Consider the following 12,825-nt stretch of genomic DNA (forward strand, 5'->3'; position numbering starts at 1 on the left):
TCTCAGGAAAAACTTCCTAACTGTAAGAACAGTAGGACAATGGAAGCCTCGGGAGGTTGTAGAAGCTTTTTCACTGGAGGAGGTTTTCAAAAGGAGTTTGGATAGCCATCTATCTTGGATGGTTTGGACACAACAGGTCCTACATCTTGGAGGAACGTTGGACTGGATGGCCCTTGTGGTTCCTAGTAACCCTATTATTCTCTGGGTTGGGGAGCTCACCTAGGAAATCTGTGGACTCGGCATCTATGGTCTCCTCAAGATTTGGGCTCTCCTCAAAAACATGTGAGTTGTGAGCTGTTCATCTGGTTTTTCTCCTCCTGTCAAGGGAGAGACCCCACAAGTCCTCATGGACAACACTGTAACAATTTTATACTTGAACAGGCAGAGAGTGGCCAGATCAGATAGTCATTGTTCGGAAATGATACATCTTTAGAAGTGATACATTGTTTAGAAGTGAGTTTTGTTATCACCAGAACAATACATCTCAAAGCCTCTCACCTTCCTGGTGTTCAGTATAGCTCTATGGATCTCCTGAGCAGAACATTCAATGAGAATTAAGACTGGTCTCTAAGCTTGGATATAGTGCGATTCATTTTTCAAATCTGAAAGTTGGTGCATCTCCTAGACATGTTGGCTACTTGTCTCAACAGAATATGCCAGCTTTTTTTGTTCCAGGGAGGTCTTAATCAAGGATCTTTGACCAGACTCTTTCCTGCTGTCTTGGAAAGAGAAACTGTTTGCCTACCACTTCTCCTGTCCCTCCCCAGATGTTGCTCAAGGTCAAGCAGGATCATGTTCGCATGATCCCCATAGCACCAGTGTGGTCTCACCAGCATTGGTTCACCAGTCTGGTGAACCTGTTTGCTGAGGCTCCTTTGACACTACCTTCAGAAGCCAATCTGAACTCCCAAGGCCACAGCTTGCTACATCCGATGGCCTGAATGCTCCATGGTTAATATCTCAGGAGGCGATGTTTGGGGAATGTGCAAAACATTCTCATGAATACCAGAAAGTCACTTACTAAACATGCTTACCAGGTTGAAGTGGAAATAATTATCCTTATGGTAAAAGCAAAAGGATGTTTCACCAGTACTGGCCTCTATACCATGTTTTGTATGATTTGTTCCACCAAAAACAACAAGGCTTATCAATTAGGTCCATCAGAGTTCATCTGGCAGCTATTTCTGCTTTCCACGTGTGGGGGAAAGCAACTGTGGGCTGTTTGGTATTTTCTAATCCTGTGTCAATCAGATCTGGACAGGGTCTGGTCAGTTTAAATCCCCATGTCATAGCACCATGGAGTCCAAGGGAGAAATGGGATTTAACTCAAGTGATGGTTCCACCCTTTGAATGAAGGGTGCCTTGCTCTCTACTGCATCTCTCTATGAAAGTAGTATTTTTTTGATGGTTACCTCCATGAGAAGAGTGACAGAATTACAAGCTTTGGTAGCTGACTCTCCTTAATGCAGTTTTTTAAATAAGGAAAAGGTATACATATGTCTGCATCCAAAATTCCAGACTAAAGTATCATAGAATCATAGAAGATGAGGGCTGGAAGAGACATCAGGAGATCATCTAGTGCAACACCCTGCTCAAAGCAGGACCAGCCCCAACTAAATCATCCCAGCCAGGGCTCTGTCAAGCTAGGCCGTAAAAACCTCTAAGAATGGAGATTCCACCACCTCCCTTAGTAACCCATTCCAGTGCTTCACCACCCTTCTAGTGAAAGTGTTTCCTAATATCCATCCTAGACCTCCCCCATTGCAACCATTCGTGTACAGGCACCTAAGTTAACTAGCCGATTGCCTTACTTTCTCAGTATGGTTCAGCAGGAATCCCCTGTTGCACCGTCCTCCATGTGTTTCCTCCTGGTATCCCACTTTCTCACTTACCTCTGGGCTTAGGTCACCATCTCCTGGTGAACCTAGTTTAAAACCCTCCTCACTAGGTTAGCAAGCCAGCCCATGAAGATGCTTTTCTCTTTCTTGGGGCATGTCTGCACTATGGGATTATTCCGATTTTTTGGGAACAGATTGTATAAAGTTGAGTGCACACAGCCACACTGAGCACATTTATTCAGCGGTGTGCATCCATGCACTGAGGCTAGCATTGATTTTCCAGAGTGTTGCACTGTGGGTAGCTAGCCCATAGCTATCCCATAGTTCCTGCAGTCTCCCCCGCCCATTGGAATTCTGGGTTGAGATCCCAGTGCATGATGGGGCAAAACCAGTGTCGCGGGTGATTCTGGTTAAAGATCGTCACTCAGTCCTCCCTCCGTGAAAGCAATGCCGGACAATCATTTCGCGCCCTTTTCCCTGGATTGCCTGGGCAGACACTATAGCATGACAACCATGGAGCCCGTTCAGCCTTTTTTCACTGTCACCATATGTCTACTGGATATTGCTAACAGATGCGGTACTATAATGCTACACAGCAGCATCCCCATGCCTTTTGCAAGTTAGCAAAGACAGTTACCAGCCAGACTGTACCATCTGCTGCTGTCATGGGTGCTCCCGGCCGGCCTCAGTGAGGTCAGCCAGGGGCGCATGGACAAGACTGGGAATGACTCCACAGGTCATTCCCTTCTTTAAGTTTTGTCTAAAGGGAGAGTCAATCCTGTCTAGAATGTCAGGCAAGCCTACTAAAGAACCAGAGAGGCAAACGGCTGCTCCGGGTCAGAGCCCCAGACATCCCGCAGAAATGATGAGCTGCATGCCATTCTAGGGGGTGCCCCTGCAACAACCCCACCCCTTGCTTCCCTCCTCTCCCACCCCTCCTGGGCTACCGTGGCAGTTATCCCCCCACTTGTGTGATAAAGAATGCATGAATTTGAAACAACACTGACTTTGATCTCTGCTTGCAGAGGCAATAAAGTGGGGAGGGGAGGGCAGCCTCCAGCTGCTATGATATTCCGGGCAGGACTGAATTTCCATTTGACAAAGCTTAAAGGAGGAAATAACCAGGAGTCATTCCCATTTTTGCCCAGGCGCCCCCGGCCAACCTCACCGAGGCCAGCCAGGAGCACTCACGGGACGACAATGACGGATATCAGTCATACTGTACTGTGTGCCGTCCACAAGGCAAGGGAAGGGAAAGAGATGCTGCTGTATAGCGCTGCAGCACCGCATCTGCCAGCAGCATCCAGTAGACGTACGGTGACATTGAAAAAAGGCGAAAGAGGATTTTTTTTCCCGTTGCTTTCATGGAGGTGGGGGGCGACGACATATACCCTGAACCACCCGCGACAATGTTTTTTGACCCTTCAGGCTTTGGAAACTCAGCCAAGAATTCAAATGATTTTCAAAGAGTGCGGGAACTGTGGGATAGCTACAGTTGTCAGTTGCCCCTCCCTCCGTGAGCGTCCATTTCATTCTTTGGCTTTCTGGTACACTTGTCTCAGCTCCTTAAGTTTCATCACTGTGGTGAGTCCCTGTTGTGGCCTCTGTCCATCATAGCCTTGGAGATTTTTTTTCAAATGTTTTGGCATTTCATCTATTGGAATGGAGTTCTGATAGAACAGATTAATCTCCCCATACAGAGATCAGATTCAGTATTTCCCGTACGGTCCATGGAGCTCTTTTTTGATTCTGGGACTGCATGGTCACCTGTGCTGATCGGTGCTCCACGCTGGGCAAACAGGAAATGAAATTCAAACGTTTGCGGGGCTTTTCCTGTCTGCCTGGCCAGTGCATCTGAGTTCAGATTGTTGTCCAGAGTGGTCACAATGGTGTACTGTGGGATAGGTCCCGGAGGCCAATATCATCGAATTGCAGCCACACTAACCTAATTCGAAATGGCAGTACCAATTTCAGCACTACTCCCCTCATCGGGGAGTACAGATATTTTGATATTACGAGCCCTTTATATCATAATAGGAAATGAAAAATGGGAGGAAGCAGGGAAAATGTAAGTTTCTCTGTAAATAAGTGTCTCCAAAGAAACTATAGCCTATTGTTTGTGCTGTACCTTACCTCTATGAAGACCGATTTTGTCGTCTTGTTGCATAATATTTCATTAAATGTAATTTAGATATTGTTGTTCTCTCTTTAGATTGGGGCATATGATCAACAAATATGGGAAAAATCTGTTGAACAAAGAGAAATCAAGGTAATATTTTAACATTTTAATAATTCTTTCTGTTCATAGTATAGGTTATGGCTAACTTGATCTTAAATTTCATTACATAAGTATGGTGATTTACACTCCTAAAACTCTTATTACAATGAAAAAGTAATGTTGATCATGTTCTGAATTCCAGTGTATAACAATAAGTGGTTTGTTGTTTATAAATCATTTATTATTTCCTAATTACTAAAAAAACACTAGCAATCAGCAGTTCATGGCAAGAAGTTCAATTTTCTTTGAATTCTAATGTCAGTTGTTTGAGCTGTTTTTTACTTTCAGTTAGTTACTCTCTACCACCTTATATCCTCCTTTTTGATGCTGTCATTGTTTTGTACAGTTTATTGGACTGGTGAGTACTTAAAGATGGTGGTTTTGTGTTACTATGCATAAGCCGCTATGCTTAACTGTGATTCTGCATTTTGGGATGACTAACAGAATGTCATCAGTGTTTGACACTGCCAACTTGTTATGCAAAAATAGCAATTGATAGGAGTCTTTTGTTGTAATAGATTATTTTTTATGGAATTCATGGATAATAAATTATATTACACGGTTATAGAAATGAAGTAGTTTTTCTAACATGAATATATTATACCAACTTTTTTTTTCTTAAGGTTTGCTTATGGTAAATGGGCTGCTGTTTCCTGGGCTGAAAACCATTGCTGATTTAAGCACAAATAATTCTGATAATATATTAATTGCTTAAGATTTCACTGGGTTTTAGTGATTGGATAGGAAAATGAATAGGGGATTTTGATGCATTTTGGGCATGTTTTATTAAGTGGAAATACACCTGCATTAACACATCCGAGACTGACCTGGACTGTGTAATTATGTGACCCTGACTTCACTATAGACTTTTTTTGTTTAAATTCTACAAAATAATTGCTTTCTACTGAAATGTCCCTGTCTTTATATCTGTAAAATGAGGAGAATGCTTGAAAATTTAAATATATTTTAGAGGGCACATCACTGTACACTAATCAGATAGCAATGCCTCAGTTAAGTTGTTGCATCATATATATGTTTTTAAATTAGGAACTAAATGGTTTAGCCATTGAGAGTGAGAATGTAATACTTTATAGCAGTGGCTCTCAACCTTTCCAGACTACTGTACCCCATTCAGGAATCTGTCTTGCATACCTCCAAGTTTCACCTCACTTAAAAACTACTTGCTTTCAAAATCAGACATAAAAATACAAAGTGTCACAGCACACTATTACTGAAAAATTGCTTACTTATTTTTACCATATAATTATAAAATAAATCAATTGGAATATAAATATTGTACTTTACATTTCAGAGTATAGTATATAGAGGAGTATAAATAAATCACTGTCTGTATGAAATTTTGGTTTGTATTGACTTCGCTAGTTGTTTTTAAATAGCCTGTTGTAAAACTAAGCAAATATCTAGGTGAGTTGATGTACCCCATGGAAGACCTCTGCATACCCCCAGAAGTACATGAACCCCTGGTTTAGAACCACTACTTAATTCTGTTCACACTTTTTTTTTCTTTTCTGTTGCATTTTATTTCTAAAGATAAAACCTTTTGAAAAGAAATGTAAGGTGAAGGATTTCTGAAATAACTAGTAGTTTTGGATGCTTTGATTTTTGAGCACCAACTTGAGACATCTTAAAAGGTCCTGATTTTCTGAGGTGTAGCACGAGCACTTTTTGAAAATTTGCTTACATTACACTTTGGGCATCTACTGTCACTAGTCAGTTTTTAATATATTGGGCTAAAATACTGCATAAACTTGATACATGCATTCTTGTGGGGTGTTTTACCTACTCGGTACATATTTTTATACAGTTTGACTGAAATAGAGATACTATTCTAAATGAACAAATGACACAAAACATACCAGCTTTGAAGTTTCTAAAGAGTAAACATACACTATAACCTCTTGCGAATAGATTCTGAAAGGAACAAAGGCCAAGATTTAAAAAAATTATTAATTTTGTGTGCCTCAGTTTTTTGTGTGATCAACCTGAAACACCCTAAAATGGCCCGATTTTTCATAAAGTGGTGAGCTCTCAAGCTTTAGAAAATCTGGCTCCTTTAATGTGTCTAATATTGAGCCCCCAAAACGAGGCCCCCAAAATGACCTAGTCACTTTCTGGAAACTTGACCAGGCTAAATTTGGTGTCATAGAATATCAGGGTTGGAAGACGCCTCAGGAGGTCATCTAGTCCAACCCCCTGTTCAAAGCCAGACCAATCCCCAACTAAATCATCCCAGCCAGGGCTTTGTCAAGCCTGACCTTAGAGGTTTTTAAGGAAGGAGATTCCACCACCTCCCTAGGTAACCCATTCCAATGCGCACACAGCAGAGATTTTTTGCCTCAGTGGTATGTGTAGGGTCGGCTGTAGTGCCCCCTTGAGGGCCACGCTCAAGTGTTGGCATATTAGATGCTGCCAACCCTACTCCCTCTCAGTTCATTCTTACCACCTGTGGCAGTTGGTTGGAGCGCCTTGTCTTGCATTGCAAGAGCATTAGCAGTTCTTCACAGCCCATTGTCTATCTCCTTTTGTATATAGTTCGTAGGTTCCTAGTTAGCCATCAAGTGTTAGGTTAGTTGGTAGGTAGAGTACCAGCTGGGATTTCACCCCAGAGCAAGGCATGCCCCAGTCTCTTGGCTTCAAACCATACTCGTCATGCAACAGGCTGATGCCTATTAGTGACCCCCATGACAGTTGTTTGAAGTGCTTAGGGGAATTCCATAGAAAGAACAAGTGCAGAATCTGTAAAAACTTTCACCCCAGAACACACGAAGTGTGGGATAGCCGCTTGAGGGCCATCTTCATGGAGGCTGAGCTTCATCTTGTGTTGGAGCCCTCCTGCTCGGATCCCACACTGAGCACCTCGACATCGGTGCATAACGCACCACTAGCATCGGGCTCTGCCCAGCACTGTGCTCCTTTGCCTGTACTGAAGAAGCGACAAAAGAAGAAAGGCCCCCAGCACTGGAAGGTAAAGGGGCCTTGGGCAAAGGACCTATGTCAGGCCATGTGCCTGCCTCAAGGTATCAGGGGCTACCACTGAGGTTGAACCCCCTCAGCCTGGCCAGTGATCCACCTCTGACTCCCGGGAGTGGCAGGGGACCCTGGCTTCTCCTCAGGCCTCCGGTACCCAAAGTAGCCTCAGCGGCTAAAGACCAAGCTGGCTGACAGGCACTGCAGACACCGCACCAGGCACCAGTCTTGGCTAAGGACCCAACTCCTAAGGGCAGGCTGATCATGGCACTGCCCCATAGGGCAGTAGAGCACCCTTGGTCCCTGGGCCGCAGGCGTAGCTCCTCATCTCTGGGGCCTAGAACCAAATCCAATATGGGGACAGCACATCAGACTCCAACACCTAAGGAGCAGTCCCTGGAGAAGGGAGGGGAACCCACCTCTCCCCGGTGGTACACTCGTCATTTCTAGACAAAGTGGTGATGGCTCCCTCTCAGACAGGCAGCCCCCCGATGACTACGAGGGGCATCAGGACCTCCTTAAAAGGGTGGCAACCAACTTGAACTTTAAAAACTGAGGCGGTCACGGAGGAGTCCAATGACCTCTTCAATGTTCTATCCTCCTTCAGGTCGTGCTGCCCATCCACCCAGGGGTCCTTAAGATTGTCAAATTGCTGTGGCAGAGCCCCTCTTCAATTCTGCCTACTTCTAAGAAGGTAGAAAAGTAGTAATATGTCCCTGCAAAAGGGTTCAAATATCTGTGTACACTTCCTTCAGCGATGTCACTGATTTGTGTCCCCTGTTAATGAAAGGGACAGGCAGAGCCAAGTCAGTGGCATGTCGAAAAATAAAGATCCCAAGAGACTGGACTTATCTGGCAGAAAGATTTATTCGACAGCAAACCTGCAATTTTGGGTATATAACCACCGAGCCCTGTTAGGCAGGTACAGTATTAACCTGTGAGACTCCCTTAACAAATTCAAGGAGGCCCTCCTGCAGGACTAAGCCCAGGATGCTTTAGTGTACGAGGACACAACAGTGGCATGGGGGGCTCTTCAAATGGCGGGACGCTACTGATTCAGTGGCCAGGGTGGTCACCTCCACGGTGACCATAAGGCGCAGCTCCTGGTTGCAGTCCTCAGGGTTGTTCCAGGAGATGCAGTCCACTTACAGGACCTCCTATTTAAGGGTGTAGGGCTCTTCTCCAAGCTCACGGACTCGAGACTCCATGGCCTTAAAGATTTCCGTGCCACTCTCCACTCCTTGGACCTCCATACTCCTCAGCAGGCCAGGAAGCTGTTCCGCTCTCCATCTCCTCTGACTCCACAGTCTAGGTCCTAGGGGACACCTCGGCTGGGCACCTATAGAAGAAAGGGTCTAAGCATCAACACCCATCATCTTCCTATTCAGCTGCTCAGTCTGGCCCTTCCAGGAACCAAGGAGGCTAGAAGCAGTCATTTTGAGAGTGTGCTCAAGGACGATGCCCCAGTCACCTCCCAGGATCCATTCTCCCACTCTTTTTCCTCCACTGCCTCTGCCCCTTTCGGTTGGCCTGTTCTTGGTTGACCTCGGACCATTGGGTGCCTGAATTGATATCCTCATGTTACACCCTGCAGTTCGTGGCCAGCACTCCCTCCCACCCTTCTTATGAGCAACTCCTCATCCAAAAAATCGAGAACCTCCTGTGCCTGCGGGGCGGTGGAGGACGTCCCTCGAGACATGAAGTCAGCAGCGAACTAGCTGAGCGGCAAACAGCGGAGGCTAACGGAGTTTGCCTGGGAGTTCGCCTGGGGAGAGCCCACTGAGGCTTTCATCTCGCGGGTTTCTGTGAGTTGCTGCAGCAGCTGAGAAAGCTCTTAAAAGGAAGAAATTATGGAAGGTGAGCGTTCAACTGTTGTAACCTGCACAGGTTGTGCCATGTTTGTCTTTCTTCCACAGGACAGAAGCAACTTTGTCTGTTCAAAGTGCAAGCTGGTCTCCATATTGGAAGAGAAGGTTTGAGGTCTGGAGCAACAAGTATTAACCCTGCGTTGCATAAGAGAAAATGAAGATTTCCTGGACAGACGTCAGGATATGCTGCTTCGGTCACAACGTTCTGAAGAATTGGAGCAGGCTGTGCAGAGGAGGGAGAGGGATGGTGAAGAAATTTGGCAGCATGTGACCTTCAGAAGAAGAAAGAGGAGCGTCCATGTACCAGTAATGGAGATACAGATGAGCAACTGTTTTTTCATGTTCTCTCCACAGTACTAATGTGGAGAGTGGACTAGATGGTACATCTGAGGGAAGGGAGCAGAAGGAGACTCCACCGATTGGAAGGCATGAGATGCACTGTCCTAGGGATGGGGGTTCCACGACCACCACTCCCAAGAGAAGAAGGAGGGTGGTTGGGGACTCCCTCCTCAGGGGAACTAAGTCATCTATCTGCCTCCCCGACTGAGAAAACTGAGAGATCTGTTGCTTGCCAGGAACTAGGATTCACAATGTGACGGAGAGACTGCCGAGACTCATCAAGCCCTCAGATCGCTACCCCTTCCTGCTTCTCCACGTGGGCACCAATGATACTGCCAAGAATGACCTTGAGCGGATCACTGCAGACTACGTGGTTCTGGGAAGAAGGATAAAGGAGTTCGAGGCACAAGTGATGTTCTCGTCCATCCTCCCTGTGCAGGGAAAAGGCCTGGGTAGAGATCGTCGAATTGTGGACGTCAACGAATGGCTACGCAGGTGGTGTCGGAGAGAAGGCTTTGGATTCTTCGACAATGGGATGGTGTTCCAGGAAGGAGGAGTGCTAGGCAGAAATGGGCTCCACCTAACGAAGAGAGGGAAGAGCATCTTCGCAAGCAGGCTGACTAACCTAGTGAGGAGGTGTCATAGTATCTTTCCCCAATCTGAACCTTAGAGTCCAAAAGTTGGGGTACTAGCATGAATTCCTCTAAGCTTAATTACCTGCTTAGATCTGATAAGCGGCCACCAATCAGGAATTCCAGTGCCTGATACACTCTGGTCCCCCCAAAACCTTCCCTGGGGACCCCAAGACCCAAATTCCTTGAGTCTTACAACACAGGGGAATAAACCATTTCCCTCCCCTTCTCGTCCCCTCCAGGTGTTCCCTCCCTGGGCTCCTGGAGAGAGATACAGATTCAAGCTCCGTGAATCTAAAACAAAGGGATTCCACCCTTCTCCCTCCGTGTTAAGTACAGACTCAATTCCCTTGATCCTCAACAAGGGGAAAAAATCAGATAGGTCTTAAAAGCAAAACTTTTAATAAAAGAAAAAAAGAATAAAGAAAATCACTGTAAATTCAAGATGGAATATTACAGGGTCTGTCAGCTTCTAGAAACTGCAGAAAAAGCCTCCTCCAGCAGAAATACAATTTAAAATACTTCCAGCCAAATACACATTAGACCTCTACCAGCCAGATACACATTTGCAAATAGACAACCAATTAAAAAGACTAAACCGCCTTTCTACTTGCACTTACTACTTGAATAGAAAATTAGAGCCTGTAGTACGTCCAGTCACTCTCAGATCTCAGAGAGAACAAAGCCAAACCCAAAAAACACAAACAAAGGCTTCCTTCCACCGAGATTTGAAAGTATCTTGTCTCCTGATTGGTCGCCTAGTCAGGTGTTTGGTTCCCTGTTTAACCCTTTACAGGTAAAAGAGACATTAACCCTTAACTATCTGTTTATGGCAGGAGGGCTTTAAACTAGGTTCACCGGGGGAAGGAGACCAAAACCCTGAGGTAAGTGGGGAAATGGGATACTGGGAGGAAGTACGAGCAGGAAAGTGCAAGAGGGAGGACTCCTGTCTCAGACCGAGAAAGAGGGACAATCAGCGAGTTATCTTAAGTGCCTATATACAAATGCAAGAAGCATGGGAAACAAACAGGGAGAACTGGAAGTCCTGGCACAGTCAAGGAACTATGATCTGATTGGAATAACAGAGACTTGGTGTGAAGTATCAGAGGAGTAGCCATGTTAGTCTGGATCTGTAAAAGCAAACTTGGTTGGATAATTCACATGACTGGAGTAGTGTCATGGATGGATATAAACTGTTCAGGAAGGACATGCAGGGCAGAAAAGGTCGGGGATTTGCATTGTATGTAAGAGAGCAGTATGACTGCTCAGAGCTCCAATATGAAACTGCAGAAAAACCCTGAGTGTCTCTGGATTAAATTTAGAAGTGTGAGCAACAAGTGTGATGTCGTGGTGGGAGTCTGCTGTAGACCAGCAGACCAGGTGGATGAGGCTTTCTTCCGGCAACTAGCAAAAGTTACTAGATCGCAGACCCTGGTTCTCACGGGAGATTTCAATCACCCTGATGTCTGCTGGGAGAGCAGTACAGCGGTGCACAGACAATCCAGGAAGTTTTTGGAAAGTGTAGGGGACAATTTCCTGGTGCAAGTGCTGGAGGCGCCAACTAGGGGCAAAACTCTTCTAGACCTGCTGCTCACAAACCAGGAAGAATTTGATAGGGGAAGCAAAAGTGGATGGGAACCTGGGATGCAGTGACCATGAGATGGTTGAGTTCAGGATCCTGACACAAAGAAGAAAGGAGAGCAGCAGAATACGGTCCCTGGACTTCAGAAAAGCAGACTTAGACTCCCTCAGAGAACTGATGGGCAGGATCCCCGGGAAAATAACATGAGGGGGAAAGGCGTCCAGGAGAGCTGGCTGTATTTTAAAGAATCCTTACTGAGGTTGCAGGAAAAAAACATCCTGATGTGTAGAAAGAATAGTAAATATGGCAGGCGACCAGCTTGGCTTAACAGTGAAATCCTTGCTGATCTTAAATGCAAAAAAGCTTACAAGAAGTGGAAAATTGGACAAATGACCAGGGAGGAGTATAAAAATATTGCTCAGGCATGCAGGGGTGAAATCAGGAAGGCCAAATCACACTTGAAGTTGCAGCTAGCAAGTGATGTTAAGAGTAACAAGAAAGGTTTCTTCAGGTATGTTAGCAACAAGAAGAAAGTCAAGGAGAGTGTGGGCCCCTTATTGAATGAGGGAGGCAACCTAGTGACAGAGGTTTTGGATAAAGCTAATGTACTCAATGATTTTTTTGCCTCTGTCTTCGCAAACAAGGTCAGCTCCCAGACTGCTGCACTGGGCAGCACAGCGTGGAGACCAGCCCTCTGTGGAGAAGGAAATGGTTCGAGACTATTTTAGAAAAACTGGACTAGCACAAGTCCATGGTGCTGCTGCATCCAAGGGTGCTAAAGGAGTTGACGGATGTGATTGCAGAGCCATTGGCCATTATCTTTGAAAACTCATGGCGATCGGTGGAGGTCCCGGATGACTGGAAAAAGGCTAATGTAGTGCCTATCTTTAAAAAAGGGAAGGAGGAGGATCCAGGGAACTACAGGCCAGTCAGCCTCACCTCAGTCCCTGGAAAAATCATGGAGCAGGTCCTCAAGGAATCAATTCTGAAGCACTTAGAGGAGAGGAAAGTGATCAGGAACAGTCAACAGGGATTTACCAAGGGCAAGTCATGCCTGACTAACCTAATTGCCTTCTATGAGGAGATAACTGGGTCTGTGGATGAGAGGAAAGCAGTGGATGTGTTATTCCTTGACTTTAGCAAAGCTTTTGATACAGTCTCCCACAGTATTTTTGCCAGCAAGTTAAAGAACTATGGGCTGGATGACTGGATTATAAGGTGGATAGAAAGCTGGTTAGATCATCAGGCTCAACGGGTAGTGATTGACGGCTCCATGTCTAGTTGGCAGCTGGTTTCCAGC

General features: G+C 45.5%; 1 protein-coding gene across 3 annotated transcripts in view; it reads left to right on the top strand.

Annotated features, from left to right (window-relative positions):
- The window catches only part of PHTF2 (putative homeodomain transcription factor 2), a 163,434-nt gene that overhangs the window by 52,114 nt on the left and 98,495 nt on the right, over positions 1-12,825 (top strand). For all 3 annotated transcript variants that reach the window (XM_030557903.1, XM_030558087.1, XM_030557996.1), the window contains exon 3: positions 4,051-4,107. In XM_030557903.1, coding sequence (XP_030413763.1) covers positions 4,051-4,107 — 57 coding nt within the window. The remainder of the gene's footprint in view (positions 1-4,050; positions 4,108-12,825) is intronic.

This window comes from Gopherus evgoodei, chromosome 1, assembly GCF_007399415.2.
Source record: "Gopherus evgoodei ecotype Sinaloan lineage chromosome 1, rGopEvg1_v1.p, whole genome shotgun sequence".
In the NCBI taxonomy this organism is placed as follows: Eukaryota; Metazoa; Chordata; order Testudines; family Testudinidae; genus Gopherus; species Gopherus evgoodei.